Consider the following 24,315-nt stretch of genomic DNA (forward strand, 5'->3'; position numbering starts at 1 on the left):
GATGGGGGAAAGGTGGGAATGGTGTATTATAAACCAAATTTGTGCCCCCTGAACAGGAGGTCTGGACCCCCATATAAATTAGTGCACGCCAAGGATTGCTCTAATGTATAGTGGCTTTAAATTGCCTCCTGGAACCTGCTCTGATAGCCAAGACTAGCTGGAGCATTACAAACTGTCCACATGGCTTCCCCCCTTGATACTCTCCTTACCTTGAACTTGCCTCTAGCATTCTCCCAGGGACTGATTAACTCCTCTTGGGACCTGGGGCTATTAGATTTTGTGAGGCCCCCAAGGCTCCAGAGTGGAGTCAAATATGATGGTTTCAGTGTGCAGGAGGGGGGTTGCAGGTTGAGGCAGGACAGTGGGCGCAGGAGGGAGGAAGGTCTCCAAATGGGGGTGTAGGGTCTGAGATGAGGGAGAGAGTTAGGGTGTAAGAAAGAGCTTCAGGCTGAGACTAAAGAGTTTGAAGTGTGGGATAGGCTCAGGGCAAGAGGTTGGGGTTGGGGTGTGGGGTCTGGGCAGGATTTAGGGTGCTGGAATGGGGTAAGGGCTGGGGCTCAGGATTGGGGTGCAGGGCTAGGAGGGAGTTAAGAGTCTGGGATAGGGCTCAGGGCTGGAGTAGAAGGTTTGGGTTTGGAGTGCTTTCCTGGGACAGTTCCCATTCGATGGAGTGGAGTGACAGGTGGCTCTGTGCCGCTCATACTGCCCCAGGCTCACATCCGTGCACTAATTCCCACAGCTCCCATTGGCTGCAATTTCCAGACTGGAGCTGGGGAGAGGAACAGTAGTGTATGTAGGGGTATGTCTAGACTACATGGCTCTGTCGACGGAGCCATGTAGATGAGCTTTCTAGACATAGGGAAATGAAGCAGTGATTTAAATAATCGCTGCTTCATTTACATCAAAATGGCCGCTGCGCTGTGCCGATCAGCTGTTTGGCGGCACAGCGCAGTAGTCTGGACGCTCCTCAGTCAACAAGGGAAGCCCTTGTCGACCGTCCCGTTATGCCTCATGGAATGAGGTTTACCGGGATGATCAACAAGAGCTTCCCTTGTTGACAGCGGAGCGTCCAGACTAAAGCGCTGTGCCGCCAAACAGCTGATCAGCACAGCACGGTGGCCATTTTGATGTAAATGAAACGGCGATTATTTAAATCGCTGCTTCATTTCCCTATGTATAGCAAGCTCATCTACATGGCTCCATCGATGGAGCCATGTAGTTTAGACATACCCTAGCTGCTTCCCTTCCCTTGCTGCCAGGAATGGCTGGCCCAGAACACAGGGGCTTTGGTGGCTACAGCAAAAGGGCTTTAGTGGCTGCAGCCCAAGCTCCTGGGCTAAGGAGACTTTCTTAATCCGGCACTGCATGCTCTTCCAGAAAAGACTGCACACAGAGTGGGATAAAACCAGTATTTCAGCTCTACACTGCAATGCAGACACACTCACACCAGACGTATCACTCAGAGGTCAGTTAACTGGCTTTACAGTCTCTTTACAGCTGCTATCCAAAACTGTGGCCAGCTACAGCAGTGTAGAGGACAGTTAGTTAAGTTCACTACATTGCACTTCTCCATGAGTAATTAGGGCTCCTGTTTATTAGCTTGGTGTTGTGTCCTGCTTTCCGTTCTGTGATGGGCTGTTATTTTGAAGCATGGCACTATGATTTCCTCTATTCTGACTCTTTGAGGGAGTGCAGTGTGAAAGAGATGTGTTTGACAGTACACTGTATGACTAAAAAGTCACCAGGCTAGGACTCTCCCATTATCAGCATTCCACATACTCAAAAGTAAACCTGGTGCTGTGTCAGCATTAACTGAAGTTCCAAAAGGGATCATTTTTTAAATTATAGGATAGAAAGAAAAAAATAAAATTGGAGTCCCTTCTTCAGCAGAAGAACAAATATTTTAGCATTAATTTTTGTTTTACCACAGTCTGAAAAAGGTATTATATTAAGTACATACTCCTTTCTTGATTGTGACCATCTGCACTACAAAATTAGAAAACAAAGACCTCACTTTCCTAAAAATATTTAAAAATTCTGTAAAACTTCCACGATAATAATAATATATATATATTTATGACCAGAAACAAATGTTCCTCACAAGCTTTACCACAAGCTGTTAACAGACTGGGAGCATGTATAATTCTGAGAGCAATTTAATGATTGAATCAAATGAAACCCCCCTTATCTCTATCACTTAGGGTGTGTCTAGACTACAGAGTTTTGTTGACAAAACTATACCTGTCTCTACACTACTGCTGAGTTCTGTCAACATAACATCAACAGAACTCAGCAGTTTTGTCGACGCTGGTAAACCTCATTTTATGAGGCATAATGCCTTTTGTCGACAGAGTTCTGTCGACAGAAGGTGTTATTGCATGTAGGGTTGTGTCTAGACTACAGAGTTTTGTCGACAAAGCAGCTTGCTTTGTCGACAGAACTGGCTGTAGTCTAGACGCTCTTTGTCGACAGAAGCTTTGTCGACAGTATCTGTCGACAAAACTTCCGTCGACAAAAGCCTGTAGTCTAGACGTACCCTTAGGGTACGTCTAGACTACATGCCTCTGTCGCCAGAGGCATGCAGATTAGGCTACCAGACATAGGAAAATGAAGCGGCGATTTAAATAATCGCCACTTCATTTAAATTTACATGGCTGCCGTGCTGAGACGACAAACAGCTGATCAGCTGTTTGTCGGCTCAGTGCGATAGTCTGGACGCGCGGGTGTCGACATCAAAGGTATTTGTCAACCACCCAGGTAAACCTCATCCCAGGAGGCATACCTGGGTGGTCGAAAAATACCTTTGATGTCGACACCCGCGTGTCCAGACTATCGCGCTGAGCCGACAAACAGTTGATCAGCTGTTTGTCGGCTCAGCGCGGCAGCCATGTAAATTTAAATGAAGCGGCGATTATTTAAATCGCTGCTTCATTTTCCTATGTCTGGTAGCCTAATCTACATGCCTCTGGCGACAGAGGCATGTAGTCTAGACGTACCCTTACTTGTCACTGGATGAGATTTTTATTAAATTATGCTCCCTGACTGTACACACAAATAAGAACTAAGGGTGATCAGTAAAGGTTTCTGAAAATAATATATACACATCTTTTTGACAAGTTTGTATACCACTGTCCTTTTTGACAACACTTGCTAAACTCCTTGGATTATCTTAAAAACAACTCTAGATTTCTTTGTTTTAGCATCTTATAAAATAATAGAGAAGGGAAGAGTTAAAACGTAAAAAATGACCTATATCTACTAAGGTTTTATTGACTTTTACTCTTTGCAAAATTAAAGTGCAGAGCTATATTGGGGAAAAGCCGGAAAAAAGCATCTAGACTGGCGCGATCCTCTGGAATAAAGCCCTTTTCCGGAGGATCTCTTATTCCTACCTGAAAGTCTAGACACTTTTTTCCGGCTTTTCCCCAAGCCGGAAAAAAAGCGGCGGACATGTTTATTTAAATCCGCGGGGGATATTTAAATCCCCCACGGATTTCCCTATTCTGACTTACCTGCTTTGCATACCTCTTCTGTTTCATGGGGCCAGTGTAGACGTAGCCATTGAGTACCACCATCAGGACAGGCATTGTGGAATAATGGTGGAAGCCAGTTCTCTTGACAAAACAAATAACAGAGTCCTCACTGACTTTTTGCTGATTATAAGGCAATGTCTATACTATGACTTTTACTGCAAGACGCAATGCAAATGAAGCACGGATTAGCATTTTCTCATGCTTCATTTGCATACTCTCATTCTGTTTTTGCACTAGGAGTTTTTGCGCTCAAATAGGCAGTGTGGCCATACCCATTTTGCACAAAACCCTCTTTTTCCTCAAGATCCTTATGCCTGTTTGAGCACCAAAACCCCTAGCGCAAAAACAGAACGAAAGAGAGTATGCAAATGAAGCACAACAAAATGTGAATCCGTGCTTCATTTGCATTGCCTCTTGTGGAGAAAGTCATAGGGTAGACAAAGCCTAAAGTCTCTTGGAGGGGTGGAAGTTTGGTTGACAAAACTGGGTTTTTTTTCCAACAAAAGTCACATTGCAGTGTAAATGATCTTGCTGTTTTGTTGCCCTTAGAGATGCAAGGTAAATAACTCCTAGTGTTGGTCTGGTTTCAGACTGCTATTTGGTATGAAAGGTAGCAGGGTACAATCCTCCCACATTGTCTTTGGATTTAATAGCAACATGGGTAGGAGTAAGAGCAGTGTTCAAAGCAGCCAGATACAGCCAGCAGAGAATACACCTTGTGCACGAGCTACTCACTGCTGACATAAATTGGGCAAGGTGGTTCTCTTGTCTCCTACACAACTCCTCCGCACTCCTGGCATAACAGGAAGAAAGATTGTATTGGGATCATCGTATTAGTGGGACATAGCATATGAAGGCCATGGCTTTTTTTCTCATTCAAATGATAACATCGTGTCACAGTAAATATTTAATAGATTTCACTGCTAATAGATTTTCTTGGATTTTGGAATTGTACTCAGTATACACTGATTATATAACCTGCTTATATTAAAATTAATTCACCGCTCATTTCTTGGTGGCTCTAATATATTGTATATTTTAGAGAGGCCGAAAATGGAGGCATCCTTTGCAACACAGGAATCATCCAAGGTTTTGTTCTCACAAAAGTCAGTGGCAAAATTCTCAATAATTTCAATGACAGCAGAACTAGGTCCAAATGTTCTAAATACAGGCAGTCCCCGAGTTACGCGGATCCGAATTATGTTGGATCCGCAGTTACGAACGGGGCCCTCCCTCTCCCTGGTCTCCAGCAGACCAGGGAGAGGAAGCAAAGCTGCGGAACACGCGGGCAGCGGACAGCCCAGACGCGTCTGGGCTGTCAGCTGCCCGTGTACTCCGCGGCTTTGCTCTGCTTTGCTCCCCGTCCCCCTGGTCTGGAGACCAGGGGGACGGGGAGAAAAGCAAAGCAAAGCCATAGAGCCCGAGGGCAGCAGGACAGCCACAACGCATCTGGGCTGTCCCGCTGCCCCTGTGCTCCGCGGCTTTGCTCCGGACTCCTGCGGTACAGCAGCTGGGGCGCTGCTGGTTGGTCCCGTAGCGCCGCTCTGGGCACTACTGGACCAACCCGGCAGCACCCCAGCTGCTCTGCCCCAGGCGTCCTGATTCAGCCACTGCTGGTCAGTTTCAGCAGCGGCTGAATCAGGACGCCTGGGGCAGAGCAGCTTGGGTGCTGCTGGGTTGGTCCAGTAGCGCCGAGGAGCGGCGGCGCTACTGGACCAACCCAGCAGCACCCCAGCTGCTCTGCCCCAGGCGTCCCCAAGTCAGCCGCTGCTGAAACTGACGAGTGGCTGACTACAAGAAGCCCCTGCCCCGGGCTTCCTGGAATCAGCTGCTGATCAGTTTCAGCAGCAGCTGACTTGGGGATGCCTGGGGTTCTTAAGTTGAATCTGTATGTAAGTCAGAACTGGTGTCCAGATTCAGCCGCTGTTGAAACTGATCAGTTTCAGCAGCGGCTGAATCTGGATGCCAGTTCCGACTTACATACAGATTCAATTTAAGAACAAACCTACAGTCCCTATCTTGTACGTAACCCGGGGACTGCCTGTAAGATCTTAAATGGAACTTCTAACTGTAGATTTAGAACCATATCCTGCAAACACTGATGTGTGCAAATAATTTTGCATATAAGACTAGTCCTACTGATTTCAATGGTGCTATGCACGTTTGCAAGACTTGAGTTTTCATCAAACATTCTTAACAAAATGCATAATCATGAAGTTTGAGTAATTATCTTTTTGTAATGCAACCTACTCAAAAAAGAACTGTTTCTTGCCAAATATTTGCCTAGATACAGTTTTTTCTATCTAATCACATCCTTATTTCTGTATGAATACCATGGTTTTTTTGAGTTAAGGTGGCTTTACATCAAAAACATGCAAGGCAAACAGCTATTTAACAACTGAACTTATTGCCCCTCACTGTTAAATGGCAGAATTTTGCAGAATTGCATTTTTCAGGTTTTCATGCTTGCCATCCTTTCATCCTTTCATTTCTTTCATCCTTTCATCACAAACAAGTTCACAACGTTATAATTTTGGGGGATGGAGAGATAGATATCACTAGATCAAATGTCAGAAAATTTTATGATAGAAGTTTGCACATAGGTGTCTGTCAGCCTATAACATGAGACTCAGAGGGGAATGTATGCACTCTAATGATAACACTGTCCTCCACAAGTATCATCTCATGGATACCATCTATGTGTTTTGGTAACCTTCCCCCTTTACCCCCACTCTGTTCTAAAATTTGATTTGTTAGTTTCATATGCGTTCATTTTTTTTGATTGTATCACTTTGGTATATATGGTTGTGCCGATTTTCTTCCATATATTTATCTGAGGAAGTGGGTCTGGCCCACGAAAGCTCATCACCTAACAAACCATCTTGTTAGTCTTTAAAGTGCTACATAGTTCTGTATTTTGTTTCATCTACATGTTTTGTTAGTCTATAAAGTGCTATCAGACCATTTGCTGTTTTTTCTCCATAGGAATGTGTGTGTGTGTATATTTTTGTGTGGGCGTGTCCACATAACACTGCAGTAGGTGGTGTGAGTCCCTATAACCCCACACTCAGTGGGAAATGTGTGTGTCCAGTCATACAAAATGGCACTTAGTAGGGAATGTGTGTTCTCATAATACTGCACTCAGAGGGAAGTGTATGTCCCCACATATTAGGATGACCACATCTCCTGGCCGTCCTGATTTTTTTTGGCAAGAGTGAGCATGTCTCGTTTGCTCTTTCCGACTGGATCAGCTGGCAAGAGCAAATGGGACAAATGTCCATTTAGTCAAGATACCCGAAAGGGGTGAGCATTGATGACAGTCCCCCTCGGGGAGGAAAGCAGGGCTCCCGTGTAGCCAGACAGGTCAGCCCCATGATGGGGACCAGGCTGGCCCCACACCATGTCCCACTGCACTTGCACTGAGGCCGTGGAGGGCACTGGCCGGGGAGTGAGCGCGCGTCCCCCCATAACAGAGCACTGGCTGGGGGAGGGACTGTGCAGGTGTCACTACTGTGCACCATCGCCCCCAGATGACACGGGGACAATCGCAGCACAGAGCCCGCAGCTCGGCACCGCGCGGGGCCGCGCCGGGAACGACCTAGTGCCGGGCCGCCAGAGCCCCCCCCCCCGCAGCCCCGCCCTTCAGCGAGCCCCACCGGCGGTTAGATCCGGGTTCTGTGGGACGAGCGCAGGGCGCGCGCGCAGCCGGCGGGCCGGAAGCGGTTTGAACGGCGGCGGGAGGCGGCGGAGCGGCCACGCAGCAGCGGAGCCTCGAGCGGGCAAGATGCAGCCTGTCCTGGGAGGTACCGAGCCGGCCTGCGGGCCCGCGCGCCCGCGACTGGGAAGGGTCAGCAGCTATGGGAGGGGGCAGCTAGAAGGAGGAAGGGGCAGCAGCCCTGGGAGGGGGCAGATGAGTTGGGGGGGGGGGTCAGCAGCCCTAGGGAAGGAGGGGCAGGCGGCGGCGGCGGCGGCGGCGGCGGGGGGGGGTTAGCAGCTCTTGGAGGGGGCAGATGAGGTGGGGGTCGGCAGCTCGGGGAGATGGGTCAGCAGCTGCTGGAGGTTGAGGAGGGGGGTTAGCAGCTCTGGGAGGGGGGAATAGCTGGATGTGGGTGCAGTTAGGCATATGAAGGACCAGTCCACCAGTCTCTCCTTCCCACCCCCATCAGAGAGAGGCAGCAAGGTAGGGAAGAGGAGGGAATACTTGAAAGCCACATTGTTGTTTGAAGTCTAGGGCCAGACCTCGGGCTCCATGCAGTGCTGCCACTTTGAAACACCATATGCAGCTTGGGGCTAGCTGGGGGACGCCATATTGGCTCCATGCAGTGCTGCCGCTCTGAAATGCATCAGAGAGCCTAGTATCAGGCTGCACCTGGCATTTCAAAGTGGCAGTGTTGCACGGAGCCCAGGGTCAGTGGGTAAGTCTGCAACTGACCCTGGATTCCATGCAGTGCTTTTGCCTTTGAAGTGTAGCAACAGTCCTAGGGTTGTTGCTACACTTCACAGCAGAGATCCCCTATTGACTAATCAAATTGTCAATATTTAACATCCTTAACTAGGAGGTAGGAGAGCTTAGCTTCTCCAGGAGAGGGAGGTAGCTGGAGGTCAAGGTAGCAGCTCCATCCGAGTGGGTACCTTGAGGAGGGGAGGGGATTAGTTGCTCTGCAAGAGGAGGGATAGTTCTTGGGGGATCAGGAGATTACTGGCTCCCTTTATATCCCCCATTTTCTGTCCATAGTTTAATAGCTCCTTATTTAGGGGGGTTTTTTCCTCATCAACAGAAACTTCAGAACAAACCTTTTCTGCTGATGAATATACACCCTCTATAATGCTCATTTGAACTGTGTTTCTTCCATCCCACCAGTTTCCCTGTTGCTTTCTCAATTTCCTGCCAAACTTGTTTTAAAACCCTTTTGTTTGGGGCCACAAGACAATTGGGGCTTGCTTTACATTGCTTGTAACCGTTCTCTAGAGCATTAATGTAACAGCAATGGATGCTTTAAGCAGTGGTGTAGATAATTATAAAAATCTACTGTATGATTTTAGGATGTTGTGAAGAAAGTCCCTGAGTAGTAAGGATGTTAAAATGCAGTTATCAGACTAATTGTATAGTTGATAGGACCACTCTGCAGAGCCGCAGCGGGGGTAGCTTCAGGAGCTGGCTCGAGCTGGGACTGAGCAGTCCTGTTTCATACTGGCTCCAGGAGCCACCCATGCTGCAGCTCTGTATTTTAAATGTAGTGAGAGATGTTGGGATCTGGGTCCTCCAACAGTCAAAGGCTGTTTTCACAGCAACCATGCCTATTCCTCTAGAAGCAGGGGGTGGTGGGGGAGCAGGCTGCACCTTGGAGACAATGCTGTGGGGAAATGGCTTTTAAGAAGGCTGCCCCCAGTACCGATTCCTGCCCCCCCTTTGCTGCCTCCCATAGAGCAAGGGAGGGGCACTGCAGGGAGCACAGGGCCAGCTGGAACTCAAGTAGTACAGGCAGTCCCCGACTTACGCGGATCCGACTTATGTCGGATCCGCACTTACGAACGGAGCTTTCTCGCCCCGGAGGTCGAGGTGGCGGATTGCTGCCTGCGAGCTCCGGGGCGAGAGAGCCCCGTTAGTAAGCTGCTCCCGGTGCCCCTGGTCTGCTGGAGACCGTCTCCAGCAGACCACAGGCACTGGGACTGAAGCCGCAGTAGCGGCCGGTTCCCGCGCTTCTGAGGCTTTGCTCTGACAAAGCCTCAGAAGCGTGGGAACCTGCCGCTGCTGCGGCTTTGCTCCCGGTGCCTGTGGTCTGCTGGGGACCGTCCAGCAGACCACAGGCACCGGGACTGAAGCCGCAGCTGTGGCGGGGTCCCTCGCCTCTGAGACTTTGCCAGAGCAAAGCCTCAGAGGCGCGGCACCCCGCTGCCGCTGCGGCTCTGCTCCGTGTGTCCCTGGTCTGCTGGGGGGGGGGGGGGGCGCAGCTAGTGTGCCCCCCCCCCCCAGCAGACCAGGCTTTTGTTGTGGACCCTGGGGCAGAGCAGCTGGGGCGCTGCCGATTGGTCCTGCAGCGCCGCTCTGGGCACTACTGGACCAACCCGGCAGCACCCCAGCTGATCTGCCCCAGGCGTCCCCAAGTCAGCCGCTGCTGAAACTGACCAGCACTGACTACAGGAAGCCCGAGGCAGAGTTGCTCTGCCCCAGGCTTCCTGGAATCAGCTGCTGATCAGTTTCAGAAGCAGCTGACTTGGGGTTCTTAAGTTGAATCTGTATGTAAGTCAGAACTGGCGGTCAGTTTCAGCAGCTGCTGAATCTTGACGCCAGTTCCGACTTACATACAGATTCAACTTAAGAACAAACCTACAGTCCCTATCTTGTACGTAACCCGGGGACTGCCTGTACTCTGCTCCCCCATGCTCCTTGTTGCGCTTATGCTTTTGAAATGTGCAAGTGTCCCATGGGGCTCTTGTACATTTCAAAGGTTGAAGAGGCCTTAGTGGGAACCAGTGCGAGTGGTGACTGCTTCATTTCTACCCTACCTCCACCCGCTGTTTCCTCACTGCACCCTTGTCCCTCTCCCCGAGATGGTGCTGGGGGGAGCCAGCTTTTAAGCTGGCTCCCCACGGGTTCCTGGTCTCCCTCCCCTCCCCTCCCCTCCCCTCCCCTCCCCCCACTGCTGCCTCTCTGTGATAGGGGCAGCAAGGGGGAAGTGACGTATGCTGTCACTACTCAGCTATCCGATAAGCATAAGTCTACTATCTACTAGTCGCTTACATCCCTACTGAGTAGTGCTAAGTTAACACACACTAGCAAGCATTAATGGAAGTGTACTGTTGCTGGAAATGACTTGCTGGTCCCAAGCTCCACACAGGGTTTCAGTCTTTGAAATGTATAAGAGTTCCCTCTAGGGCTCTTTTTTATTTCAAAGTGGAAGCGCTGCAGGCAGCGGAGGACTCAGACTCCCCCACTGATCCCAGGTTACATATGGCATTTCAGTCTTTGAGATGCACAAGAGCCCCTGCTGGGGCTCTTGTACATTTCAGAGGCGAAATGTTGCGCAGTACTTCCTCCTTTGAAATGTAGCAACAGCCCAGCAGGCTCTTGCTATATTTCAAAGTGGAAGTGTCCTTATCGACTAATCGAACAGTTGATAGAATTTCCATCGACAATTCGATTAGTTGATTAATTTTAACATCCCGAGTGAATGGGAACTGCTTAGTCCTGGCTTGCGCTGGCCCTAGAAGCTACCCCTGCTGGACACTAACTACATTTAAAGTGCAGAACTGCTCTGGAACCACTGCAGCTCTGTATTTTAAATGTATTAATAGCCCAGTGGGGGTAACTTGCTACCCCCCATAGCTCTGAGGTTTAAATGTAGTAAGTGCTCTCCCATCATCAGCTAATCAAGTAGTCGATGGAAATTCTATTGTCTACTCGATTAGATGATTATCTGCAATTTAACATCCTTAGTTGTCTGCAATGGTGTAGCTACACTGTTAGAAGTGGCATAACCATGTGCACTGATGTAAAAATAACTAGAACATTGTCTACCTCTGTATCATGAAAACTACTGAGTAAATCCTCATGAAATAGTAGTAAAATACCCCAATCTTGTCCATATTAGTATCTGCATGACTGCTAAATACATGTACTAAGTTTGCTTATATAGACATGCTCAGTGATCATGCCATGATAGTAAATGCTGAAGTAAGCCTGGAAGAATAAGCAATACAAATATAGGGGATTTATTGTCACCTCTCTCAAACAGAATGTTCACTTGCTAGTTGTGGGCTAGTTAGCTGATGTTTCTAATCCTGATAGCATCTGGCCACGAGTGGATGCCATCAGATGATAAATGTGTCCTTGTTGGATATTACTACTCTTGCTGCAAATGATACAACCACTTCCTTTTCTGCAGTATTGCAAATAGCTGGAGGGAGGGGAAGGGATAGCTCAGTGGTTTGAGCATTGGCCTGCTAAACCCAGGGTTGTGAGTTCAATCCTTGCGGAGGCCATTTAGGGATTTGGGGCAAAAATTTGCCAGGGATGGTACTTGGTCCTGCTGTGAAGGCAGGGGGCTGGACTCAATGATCTTTCAAGGTCCCTTCCAGCTCTAGGAGATAGGCAATCTCCATTTTATATATATATATTAGCTAATAATATTTCAGAATAGTTCTTGAATTCAGCTTGGAGCAACTTGAATAAAACAAGTACGCAACTTGTGGAGTAAGCTTGGGGGCCAAGGAATAACTCTGACACCTTAATTTTTTGGTGACTAAGGATAGTCCATTGGTGAGGGTTCTAGTCTGCAGAGCCCTCTATGTATTAGGAATGTTAGATGTGTAACCACATCAAACATTATCGATTACACAATTATTCAATAGTCCCCAGGGGTGGAACTAGCAGCCAGTATGCTCCGGCCACACTCCCAGGGTGCCCCTTGCTACTTCATGCTGCTGCCTCTGTAGCTTAAAAACCAACTCCCCACACAGACTGGCCCCCATCTGCTGCCCTGCGCTGCTGCCTATGACACAAGTGAGAGGGATCTGAGGTCCCCACTGTAGTAAGATGAGGGCCTAAAACATAAGTCAGTGCAGTACAGGTCTGGTTTGAGGCCTAGCTAACAGTGAACCAGATATGGATAAAGAAAAGTTGAGGTAAGCAGAAAACAACCTTGTTAAATAAACAAGCTGAGACAGCACAAACCCAGTAGAGAGCAGTAATTGGGAGCTTATCATGAGTTGTAAACACAGAGCTCATTGAAAAAGGCCATGATACCCACTCCCCATAAATACTAACTCAGGGTCAGGAAAAAGGTCTAAGATAAACAACCTGATAGATATTTACTCCCCACAAATACTAACTCTGGTTAAAGAAAAGGTCAAGGTTAATACATGATGGATGGAGATGATCTAATCAGTTCATAAGGTGATTGGTGGTAGCTTGACAACATCAGAGGGTGGCAACTTCACACGTCAGCAGTGATGTGTTTGTACCAGGATATAAGGTGGTGTTTTGGGCTACTGTCTCTGAATGGCCTGGGGGGAATGGAAGTGTTTCATTGTGTTGAGCCATTCCATTGTTATGGAGGAGGAAGGGAAGGCGGAGGGGGAGAGTGGTATAAATGCATAGTGGTTCAGTAGAGTCTCTTGACAACTATTAATGTATTTCACTTAACAATAAACCTAGCCTGGCATCCTCAATCCTTATCTGATTTGTGGTCTTTGGGGGCTCTCTTGGAGTCTTCTGTGAAGACGAAGTGCACTAGTCTACACGGCACACATCATGGAGCACACATGTAAGCAGCCTTCTGATTATCATCATTGATGAGTCAGAGACACATGAGGACATCGCGACAGTACCTCCTGGCCCCTGCTAACTGGCAGCATTGCTGAACAGCCACCAGAGTAACAAAACCCACAAACAGAGGCTGCTCTGTGGCAGCAGCCCCTGCCTGCGGGAGGTCTGAGCTCTCCATTGATAGAGGCAGGTCTGCAGAGCTGGTGCCGGTCAGAACCTGGCCTTTAAAGTCGTCTCCCCCTCAGCACCGGCTCCTGCCTGCCCCTTCTCACCTCTGTAGAAAGCAACAAGGGGGGCTGGCAGGTTCATGGAACTGGCTTAAAAGCCTGCTTCTCGCAAGGTTGTTAAGGATTAGTCGACTAGATGGTCAGTAGACTAGTTGATTCCCTTGCTCTCCCCCTTCCACTGCTGCCTCTATCAGATAGAGGCAGCAAAGGGGGGAGAAAGAGGGTACTTCAAAGCGGCAGCGCTGCAGAGCTGAGCCCAGGATCAGCTGTGCGGCACTGTGCCTTTGAAATGCCACCTCAAAGGAATCTGGAAGTGCCTATTGCCTAGTCAAGTAATTGATGGAAATTCCGTCGACTACTTGACTAGTCCATTAACCATTACTTATCCTTACTCCTTGCGCATATTGGCTCCCACCTGCCCCCATCATCCTCCGCCCTGCTGCTTCTCTATTAGACTGGTAGGGGGGCAGGTGGCTCTGGTACTCATAGGGAGCTGTTTTAAACACTGGTTCCCCACAGACACCAGCTCCAACTCCCCATGCTGCCTCAGGCAGCAAGTGGGGGGAATGCACGTAGGTGACTGGATTAACTGATTAGCCCAGGCTTATCGGTTAATCACGTAGTTTATACATTGACATCCCTAGTGTATATACAAAATTTGTATCCACATCCATATCTGCATCCACATCTGGGGATATAAGTGGAGATTCACAAATTTGCAGGATTCTAGATACAATTTTGTATCCGTATTGAGGATGTTAAATTGCTGTTATCTAAGTTTGTAGTCAATATAATTTGAGCAGTCCTGGCTCATGCTAGTTCCAGGAGCCACCTGTGCTGTGGCTATGCATTTTAAATGTTGTAACTGCTGCCAGGCTCTTACTGCATTTAAAATGCAGATGCACAGTGTCTCGGACCAGCGGAAGATGGGACTGTTCAGTCTGGGCCCGCACTGAGTCCAGTAGCCCCTGTTCTCTGTGGACAGGACTGGCCACGGCCAGGGGCTGCTGCTGGAGCCTGGGTTGTTGTGGACAGAGGCTTCTTAGCGGCAATAACCCCTGTCCATAAGGGTGCCCAATTCCCTGCTAAGACCTCTGGACAGGGGCTGCTGCTGGAACAGTCTCTTCCCATGGCAAGCTTCAGCCTGCCGTGGGCAGAAGCTGCTTCGCAGCAGTGGGGGTGGGGGACAGGCGGCACTGCGGAGATAGTGCTGGGGGGAATTGGATTTTAAGCTAGCTCTCTCCAGAAGCAGTTCCTGCCCCCCCCACCTTTTGCCTCTCATAGAGGTAGCAAGGGAGGGGGAATAAGTAGTCGATGCACCACTTGATTACTCACTTGCATCCCTAATCCATATCTGCAAAAATGATATTCACATCCATATCTGTCGATGAGGATGACTGCAGATATATAGAGGATATCCACAGATTTGCAGGCCTCTACTAGTCTGAGACCTGGATTTAATTCACTGATGCTCCTCAGACTACACATGTAACATTGGGAAAATCACTCAGTCTTTCAGTGCCTCAATAAAATTGATGTAATAGCATCCCTATGAGGTAGGAAAATATTGTGAAGATAAATAGATCAGGAAATAAATGATGGAGGCTATCTTGTTTTAAGCCCTATATGTAAAATTAATTTCAACTCGGTGTTTTGGTTTTTGAAAATTGTGAGATACCAGTCAGACAAAAACATCAGGGTCGCTTGGAAGGTCAGAATTAGCTGTACTTTCATTCAGTGTTCCCTCTAAACTGCGAGGTAGCACAGCTTCACAGGCGATTAATCAGCCCCATCCAGTCAGCTGCATGGATGGGGTCCTGGGCTTCTGACTGGGTGATTAATCACCTGTGAAGCTGTGCTTTTGCACAGCTTAGTGGAAACACTGCTTTCATACACTTACCAGGCTGAACTGGCCAACCTTGGCAATGTACAGTAGACTTCCGATAATCCGGAACCTATGAGACTTAGGTGGTGCTGGATTATCAGATATGCTGGACTATCAGGAGGTACTATAAAATGGTTATATATATATATATATACACTGTATATAAAGTGTTCTTAACCCTTTTATTGTACATACTGTATACAGTATACTGTAATGTGTTAGTTTTTTAAGCCTTTTTTACCCTTTTCGCTCAGTTCAGCTGCTGCTGCTGTTACCTTGTGACTTATTTTTTGCCGAAGCTCATTCACTAGGCTCTTGCCATTTTGATGCCGGACTGTCAGGAGTGCCGGACTATTGGATGCCGGACTATTGGAATTTTACTGTATTCGGCAAACTTGTCAGTTTCATTCTTACTAAAACTTTAGCAGCCCTTCTGAACTAGTCTTACAAAAATGCCTTCTGTTGCTGATGTGTGGTGTTTATTAAACACGTGTAATTGCTGGTAATATGCGTACACACACAGACATTTCTTGTGAAGTAAGTTACTACTCAGTATGAGTAAGGATCATAAAATCTGGTCCTAAAGGAGACTTGAGCAAGTTTTTTTCAATATACTTAGACAAAAGCGCATGCTAATATATAACTTTTGTTCCCCAGGTGTTTCAGCATATGTAGAAGTATGGTCATCCAACAGAACCGAGAATTATTCAAAAACATTTGCACAACAACTTCTGGATATGGGTGCAAAAGTAAGGACATTATTTGCCCTCTTTATTCGTTTACAAGATAAAGGCCTTCTGACTGTTGCTTGCATATTTTGTCAAGGATGTCTCGTATGTATGGTTTAATCTAGGAAGTCTATTTTAAGAGTCAATACTGCTACCATCACTCAAATTTATGAATGTTTATGGCATTTGGGAAATGTGTTTAAACCCTATTATATAGTAGTATACCCAAAACATTTTGTTGCAAAGCAGGCTTGTTAAATATAACATACTTTGGCACAAACCCACAAAAACAAGGAAAAGAGAAGCTAAGCTGCTTACCAGGACACATCCAGTATCCTTCCACAGACTCCCAATCACCTTATTATTGCTACAATTATCATACACCCCAGAATACTATGCACGGATCTTATCTTTAATCTTGTTAAGCCACTGTCCTACAGAGATCCCTTCTAGTGTGGCTCTGCTCTGTAAAGTGACTATAAGAACAGTATTTTGGAATTCTGTGTGTGTTTCAGAGGCGACTATATCTACCGTATATTCCGGCGTACAAGACGACCTCTGAAGTTAAAAAACATCCCCCAAAAATCGGGGGTCGTCTTGTACGCCGGATGCCCCGCCGCCGGAGCCCCTCCGCGGCTTTGAAAGCCTCGGGGGAAGCCGGCGGCGGGGCATCCCAGGCGCGCATGGGCTGCCCGCCCGCCGGAGCCCCTCCGCGGCTTTGAAAGCCTCGGGGGAAGCCGGCGGCAGGGCATCCCAGGCGCGCATGGGCTGCCCCCCCTCCGGAGCCCCTCCGCGCCGCGCGGAGGGGCTCCGGAGGGGGGGCAGCCCATGCGCGCCTGGGATGCCCCGCCGCCGGCTTCCCCCGAGGCTTTGAAAGCCGCGGAGGGGCTCCGGCGGGGGGGGGGGGGGGAAGGAGCCCAGGCGCTCCTGGCGCTCCTGGCGGCTTTGCTCCCGGTGCCTCTGGTCTGCTGGGGACCAGCTCCAGCAGACCAGGGACACCGGGAGCAAAGGAGGCGGAGGGGCGCTGGGGTATAAGATGAAACCCTATCTTTTAATTCAAAAGATAGGGGGTCGTCTTATACGCCCAGTCACCCTATACGCCGGAAAATACGGTAATGTGCTTGGTTCTCAACTGTAAAAATGTTTAACTCCAGGTTTCCATCTCATTTTTTAGCCAAGCTGAGGTTGAGCCAGAGGATAGATAGCCATGAGGATATGTCAGAGGGACAGGTAGAGATTTTCATTTGAACAAAAGAAGAAAAGTCTGGAGTAGGGAGGGAAACTACTGTTGACTTGTGTTAGCCCAGCAGAAGCCGGGTGCATTGGCTTCACATATAGTGGTGCTCAGCACTATCCTTTTTGTGCATCAGCATCATTCATTACTAAATTATAATTAGATGCCTATTAAGGGTTGGCATGTGTCACTGAAAGCATGGGTTATGAAATCTCTGTTAAGTGTTCATGTGCAAGAAGGAAAGATCCCAGCTTGAGCCTAAACGGAGGGGACCTTAACTAACATTTCTCTGTATCAGTTTGCCTACAAAAAGGAGTTCAAGAGATCGGGTAGTTTCTCAGAGACAACATTAATTTGCTATTGTGCCTTTATCAAGATGTGTTGAGCTGTGACACTCTAAGGCAGGAGAGGTCAACCAGTTCTTGGAAAAGAGCCTAGATAGCAGTGGATCCAGCGCAAAGAGCCGGGGCAAAGAGTGGGGGGTGGAGGGGAAAAGCTCTTAAAAAAGGCTTGGCCCCTTTAAGAAACTTCATTTAAACATGTTTTGAGTTTTTTTTGGCCACAGCAGGCTCCTGCCACCTGCTGCCATCTTTCTTTCTGCAGCTTTCATGGCTGTGCCGGACGGCTCCCCTGTCCAGCTCAGCACAGGGAGCTGGGAGGAGAGGGCTGTCTTTGGAGCTGTGGGGGTGGCTTTTGAGCTACGGGGGGGAGACTTTGTGAGCCGCGCTGGATGTGGGGGGGAAGAGCTGCATGAGGCTCGCGAGCCTCAGGTTGGCCACGGCTGCTCTAAGGCAGTGGGTCTCAAAGTGAGGTGGTCCGTGGCTCAAGTTCAGCCCCACCCCCACGCAGCGGGGCGCCTGAGCTGCCGATTGAGCCTCGTGGTTGGTGCATAGTCACAAGGTTGCAGCACCAGCTCTGGCTTCCAGCTCAGAGGGCATGTAGGGACTGGGAGGGAGGTGAAGAAAGCAAACTCTCCCTCCTCCCCATACTGGAGCTACAGGTGGAGGAGCACCTCCTTGCCCCCTTTCATGGGAAAATCTGTAACTGCTGAAAATTTCAGCATGTGGCTATTTGGCTGATTGTGTGTGGCTAGTTGGCTTGAAGAGTAAAACTCATTTTCAGAATAATGTGGCTAGTTCAATATAGCAGTAGTCATTATAGTGGCTACTGCTTCAGAACTGGTTGGACACCACGGGATTACATGTTCTGTGGATCATGAGTGTGCTATTTGGAGAACTTAAATATCTAATATTTCTCTTTGTATATTCTTATAGGTTTCAAAAACTTTTAACAAACAAGTGACTCATGTAGTCTTCAAAGAAGGACGTTTGGCTACCTGGAGAAAGGCTCAAAAGACTGGAGTAAAACTAGTTTCTGTACTCTGGGTGGAAAAGTGAGTACTGATGTATATTAATGTGTCTTTGTCCAAGGGGAAGAGGAATCTAAAAAGGCCCAAGGTTTTTTTTTTTTTTTAACAGCAAAAAAGTATGAGATTTTTTTTGTATATTTAAAAACTTCACAAATTTAAAGTCTGTCTGTCTCTGAGTCTTTTTGCTCAAAAACTCCTAACTGTAGGAGCTAGGACCTACAAATGTGGCATGCTATGGAGAGTGGTCATTGTGGCAGCAAGCCCATAGGGGAGAGCAATACTGCAGAGAGACCTCTAGGGGTAGCCATACCACCAAGAGAGTGGCCAGCAGGGCTGGGTCTTGCCTGCCACCAGACTAGGTAAGTAGCCTCCCTGCCCAGTGTTCTCTCTGAGTGGTGCCGCAGCTGCTTAATGAGCCCTGCCCAGCCAGGGGCTCAGGACTTGCACAGGGGGTGGGTGTGGGGTGTGGGGGGTGTGTGTGTGTGTGTGTGTGTGTGTGTGTGTGTGCGCGCGCGCGCCCTGAGCCCTTGGCTGGATGGGGCTCATTTAAGAGGCTGTGGGGCTGTGCTGCCACACATCTTAGAGGGAACATTACCCCTGCCCCAAACCCTTTCTACCACCCCCATTAGACCTTGGCTGCAGTGCTGGGGAGGTGGGGGCAGAAGTCCCTTGGCAGCCAGGGAGGCTGAGGGCGGGGAGAGAAGGCCACTGGCCACTGGTCAGAAGGGAAGTGAAGGGGAAGAGATGATCCCACAGATGGGACCCCTTGCCTCGCCTCACCTCCCAACCCCCTCTCTCGCATCCCTCCATTCCCCCAGCTTCCTGGCCGCCCACACGCACATCCCCAAGGCCCTGCCCTGCCCTAACTCTTGCACACACATACCCTCCTCACTTACTGCCTGCCCTGAAGGACTCGGACAATGCAGGGAAAATCTTCTAGTTCTCTAATATTCACACTAGGGATGTTAAAATGTGTTCAATTTAGTAACTGTGTAAGCATTCTAAATTTCAGCTGTTGCATGCAGGAGGCAGGCAGTGTAGCAGAAGTGATTATTTGTGGAATATGTAGAGGGTCTGAAAGGCAAGTTTTGTTTCATGTGTTAAGAAGTGGTATTTTTGGGTGGTGTGGAGTTTTTTTGGGGTTTTTTTTGCTTTATAAATACAGGTTTTGTCTGCCTTGCTGACATTATCTCAAGGTTTTTATGGAACATTTCATTAGAATGGCTATGCAGTTGAACCTGATAGGCACTGATTTCTGCTTAAATTATTGAAAGTTGTATTTGTGTGTTTAAATACCATTTCATTTTACAGGCAGTCCCTGACTTACGTCGGATCTGCACTTACGAATGGGGCTTTCTCGCCCCGGAGCTCGCAGGCAGCGATCTGCCACCTCAACCTCCGGGGCGAGAAAAGCTGCTCCCGCTGCCCCTGGTCTGCTGGAGACCGTCTCCAGCAGACCAGGGGCACCGGGAGCGAAGCCGCAGCCGCGGCGCGGTCCCGCGCCTGAGGCTTTGCCAGAGCAAAGCCTCAGAGGCGCGGGAACCCGCCGCCGCTGCGGCTTTGCTATCGGTGTCTCTTTTGAAAGCTCTGCGGAATTTGCATATCTTTTTGAATCTTCCACACAGTCTAGACATAGCCTGATAAATGTATAACTCATTGACATTGCATATGCTAAATAGTAAAGGATGCTTTTATTAACAATAACTGATCATATGCAAATTTGACAAATGTTAACTTTTTCACATTTAAGATAGTCAATTAGCTTTAAAAAACTGGCTTTTATTAAATCCTGGCTACTACCACCAATGGAACGCAACTAGACTATCATGTTCTTTGAAATTATCCTTGCTTCATTTTCAGAAACTCCAGTAAATTCAGATTAATATACTAACGTATAAGTATTTGAAACTGCACATTATGAATAAAACGGATCTGTGGCCATGAAGCAATTTGTTCATATACTTTCTACTCCAAAACTTAGAATTATTCATGCTACACTGTAGTTAACTAGTTATATACTCTACAAATTTAAGATCACTAGGTGTCACTAGATTCACATATTTGAGTTACTTCCGAAATTCTTAGTGCAGTGTAAATGATTCATAATTTTTTCCTTAGTCAATCCTCCTATATATTGAAAAACTGTAGAGTAATTAAACTCTTTTGCTGTTTCTGGTCAAAATCGTTTTTTGGCTCTCAACAATAAAAATAGAAGAAACATAGCTGACTAAGGTGAGGCAGCATGTTTGCCAAAGTCAGCTGGATGAGTGACAAATGGACCTTTTCAAAGACTATTTCCTTCGCAGAATCTTTGTGTGGAGTGAGTAAACCAGGACAAGACTGGGTGAGGAATTATTAAAAGTGAAAATAAAGATCAGAGAGAACCTCTTTCTCTTCACCTGCCTGTCTGCAAATATCTCTTCTTGCTTTTGAAACTATTGCTTACCCACAACACTTTGTGACCCTAGCTTGAGAAAATAGACTCCCAGCAAGGGAACAGTTTAAGTCTTTAATTTATAGGGACTTCCAAAAGGTTTACTTCCAGTTCAGAGGAGACCTTTAGTTCTCAGACACCGGTCAAGGCCACTGGCATGATGGAAAGCTAAATAATGCAAGATGGACGTTGTAAGGAGTTCTTTGCTCATTGGACAAACTAAGGAGTAGGTGCTATGGTTTTCAGGCTTTCCTTTTCTCTTCAGTTATAATTCCTCAGTCCATTCTCTGTTAATTTAGATATTTGTTGTGGCTAATGGGAATGGCCTTTTTACTATTTTTAAATTATATTCTAATTCTAAACAAAATTAATGTATTTTATTTTTATTGTACAGATGCAGAGAAGCTGGTGCTCATGTTGATGAATCATTATTTCCTGCAATATATACTAATGAAGGGTTACCCCTTTTAATTAAAAAAGTGAGTGTGTAATTTTAAAACAGTGTACAGAATATTACACTTTTTAATTTTAAATCTCAATTCCCATCCCTCCTCTTAGTTCTCCAAGTTAGTAATTCAGGCTTCCTTGGAATGGTGACACAACTTACCTGTTTGAATAGGAATTTGTGGCACAAACGTGTGGAAATCAGACATTTTCCTAATTTCAATGATATTTGACCAAATGTAGGGCCATAAATTACTTTGAGTGGGTATAAACTGCAGCTGGAAGGTGTGATTCTCGGGCCGGATAGAGAGACTCATGCTAGTTTAGCTCAAGCTAGTATGTTAAAATAGTAATGTGGATGTGGTAGCACTAACAGCAGCACAGCCAGGCACCCAAGTACAAGCCATCCAACCTCCTGAGTCCAAACTTGGTCACCTAGCATGAGCTGTGCTGCAACATAGATACATGCTATTTCTAGCATGCTAATGCAAGCATGTTAGTGTGTCTGTGCTTGAAATCTCACCTCCCAGGTGTAGTGTAGATCTGCTTAGGCTCTTTTGAAAATGTTAACTCAAGTCCAAAATATTTGGTATTCTCATAAAAACATAAGAATGGCCGTACTGGGTCAGACCAAAGGTCCATCTAGCCCAGTATCCTGTCTACCGACAGTGGCCAGCACCAGGTGCCCCAGAGAGGGTGGACCAAAGACAATGATCAAGCAATTTGTCTCCTGCCATCCCTCTCCAGCCTCTGACAAACAGAGGCCAAGAACATCATTTTATCCCCTGGCTAATAGCCTTTTATGGACCTAACCTCCATGAAATTATCTGGCTTCTTTTTAAACTCGATTATAGTCCTAGCCTTCACAGCCTCCTCTGGCAAAGAGTTCCACAGGTTGACTACACGCTGTGTGAAGAAGAACTTTCTTTTATTAGTTTTAAACCTGCTACCCATTAATTTCATTTGGTGTCCTCTAGTTCTTCTATTTAGGGACTAATAAATAACTTTTCTTTATCGGCCCTCTCCACACCACTCATGATTTTATAGATCTCTATCATATCCCCCCTCGGTCTCCTCTTTTCTAAACTGAAAAGTCCCAGTCGCTTTAACCTCTCCTCATATGGGACCTGTTCCAAACCCCTAATCATTTTAGTTGCCCTTTTCTGAACCCTTTCCAAGGCCAAAATATCTTTTTTGAGGTGAGGAGACCACATCTGTATTCACAGTATTCAAGATGTGGGCGTACCATAGTTTTATACAGGGGCAGTAAGATATTCTGGGTCTTATTTTCTATCCCTTTCTTAATAATTCCTAGCATCCTATTTGCATTTTTGACCGCCACTGCACACTGTGTGGAAGTTTTCAGAGAACTGTCCACGATAACTCCAAGATCTTTTCTGATTTGTCATAGCCAAATTAGCCCCCATCATACTGTACATATAGTTGGGGTTATTTTTCCCGATGTGCATTACTTTACACTTATCCACATTAAATTTCATTTGCCATTTTGTTGCCCAATCACTCAGTTTGTTGAGATCTTCTTGGAGTCCCTCACAGTCTGCTTTTGTCTTGAATATCCTAAACAGTTTGGTATCATCTGCAAACTTTACTACCTCACTGCTTACCCCTTTTTCCAGATTATTTATGAATAAGTTGAAAAGGATGGGTCCCAGTACTGACCCTTGGGGTACACCACTAGTTACCCCTCTCCAATCTGAAAATTTACCATTTATTCCTACCCTTTGTTTCCTGTCTTTTAACCAGTTCTCAATCCAAGAAAGGACCTTCCCTCTTATCCCATGGCCATGTAATTTACACAAGAGCCTTTGGTGAGGGACCTTGTCAAAGGCTTTCTGAAAATCCAAGTATACTATATCTACTGGATCTCCCTTGTCCGCATGTTTGTTAACCCCTTCAAAGAACTCTAGCAGATTAGTAAGACAGGATTTCCCTTTACAGAGACCATGTTGACTTTTGTCCAATAAATTATGTTCTTCTACATGCTTCACAATTTTATTCTTTACTATTGTTTCTAGTAATTTGCCCGGTACTGAAGTTAGACTTACCGGTCTGTAATTGCCAGGATCGCCTCTGGAGCCCTTTTTAAATATTGGTGTCACATTGGCTACCTTCTAGTCGTTAGGTACGGAAGCCGATTTAAAGGATAGGTTACAAACCACATATAATAGCTCAGCAATTTCTCATTTGAGTTCTTTTAGAACCCTTGGATGAATGCCATCCGGTCCCGGAGATTTGTTAACATTAAATTTTTCTATTTGTTCCAAAACCTCCTCTAATGACACTTCAATCCGGGACAGTTCCTCAGATTCATCACCCACAAAGGACTGTGCAGATTCAGGAATCTCCCCAACGTCCTCAGCCGTGAAGACTGAAGCAAAGAAATCATTTAGTTTCTCCGCAATGGCTTTATCGTCCTTGATTGCTCCTTTTATAGCTCAATCATCTAGGGGACCCACAGGTTTTTTTAGCAGGCTTCCTGCTTCTAATGTACTTAAACATTTTGTTATTTCTTTTTGAGTTTTTGGCTAGCTGTTCCTCAAAATCTTTTTTTGCTTTTCTTATTACGTTTTTACACTTGATTTGACAGTGTTTATGTTCCTTTCTATTTATCTCACTAGGATTGGACTTCCACTTCTTAAAAGATACCTTTTTGTCCCTCACTGCTTCTTTTACATGGTGGTTAAGCCACAGTGACTCTTTTTTAGGTCTCTTGCTATGTTTTTTTAATTTGGGGTATACATTTAAGTTGGGCCTCTATTATGGTGTCTTTAAAAAGTTTCCATGCATCTTTCAGGGATTTGGCTCTAGTCACTGTGCCTTTTAATTTCTGTTTAACTAACCTCATTTTTGTGTAATTCCCCTTTTTGAAATTAAATACCAGGGTGCTGGACTGCTGAGGTGTTCTTCCCTCCACAGGAATGTTGAATGTTATTATATTATGGTCACTATTCTCAAGCGGTCTGGTAACGGTTATATCCTGGACCTGATCCTGCACTCCACTCAGGACTAAATCAAGAATTGCCTCTCCCCTTGTGGGTTCCTGCACTAGCTGCTCCAAGAAGCAGTCATTTAAGCCATTGAGAAATTTTGTCTCCACTTCTCTTCCTGAGGTGACATGTATCCAGTCAATATGGGGGTAATTAAAATCCCCCATTATTATAAAGTTCTTTAT

General features: G+C 46.7%; 1 protein-coding gene across 9 annotated transcripts in view; it reads left to right on the top strand.

The window, feature by feature from the left end:
- The first annotated feature begins 7,185 nt into the window (after positions 1–7,185).
- MCPH1 (microcephalin 1) overlaps positions 7,186–24,315 on the top strand; it is a 225,446-nt gene continuing 208,316 nt past the window's right edge. For 6 of the 9 annotated variants that reach the window (XM_075923600.1, XM_075923599.1, XM_075923602.1 and 3 more), the window contains exons 1-4: positions 7,186–7,336; positions 15,571–15,662; positions 18,150–18,268; positions 21,073–21,157. In XM_075923600.1, coding sequence (XP_075779715.1) covers positions 7,318–7,336; positions 15,571–15,662; positions 18,150–18,268; positions 21,073–21,157 — 315 coding nt within the window. In that variant the 5' untranslated portion in view covers positions 7,186–7,317. Of the gene's footprint in view, positions 7,337–10,579; positions 12,800–15,071; positions 15,663–18,149; positions 18,269–21,072; positions 21,158–24,315 lie in introns of those variants that run through there. The other 3 variants (XR_012902550.1, XM_075923598.1, XM_014580939.3) reach the window with 2 other exon arrangements.

The sequence above is a fragment of the Pelodiscus sinensis genome, chromosome 3 (assembly GCF_049634645.1).
Source record: "Pelodiscus sinensis isolate JC-2024 chromosome 3, ASM4963464v1, whole genome shotgun sequence".
Lineage (NCBI taxonomy): Eukaryota > Metazoa > Chordata > Testudines > Trionychidae > Pelodiscus > Pelodiscus sinensis.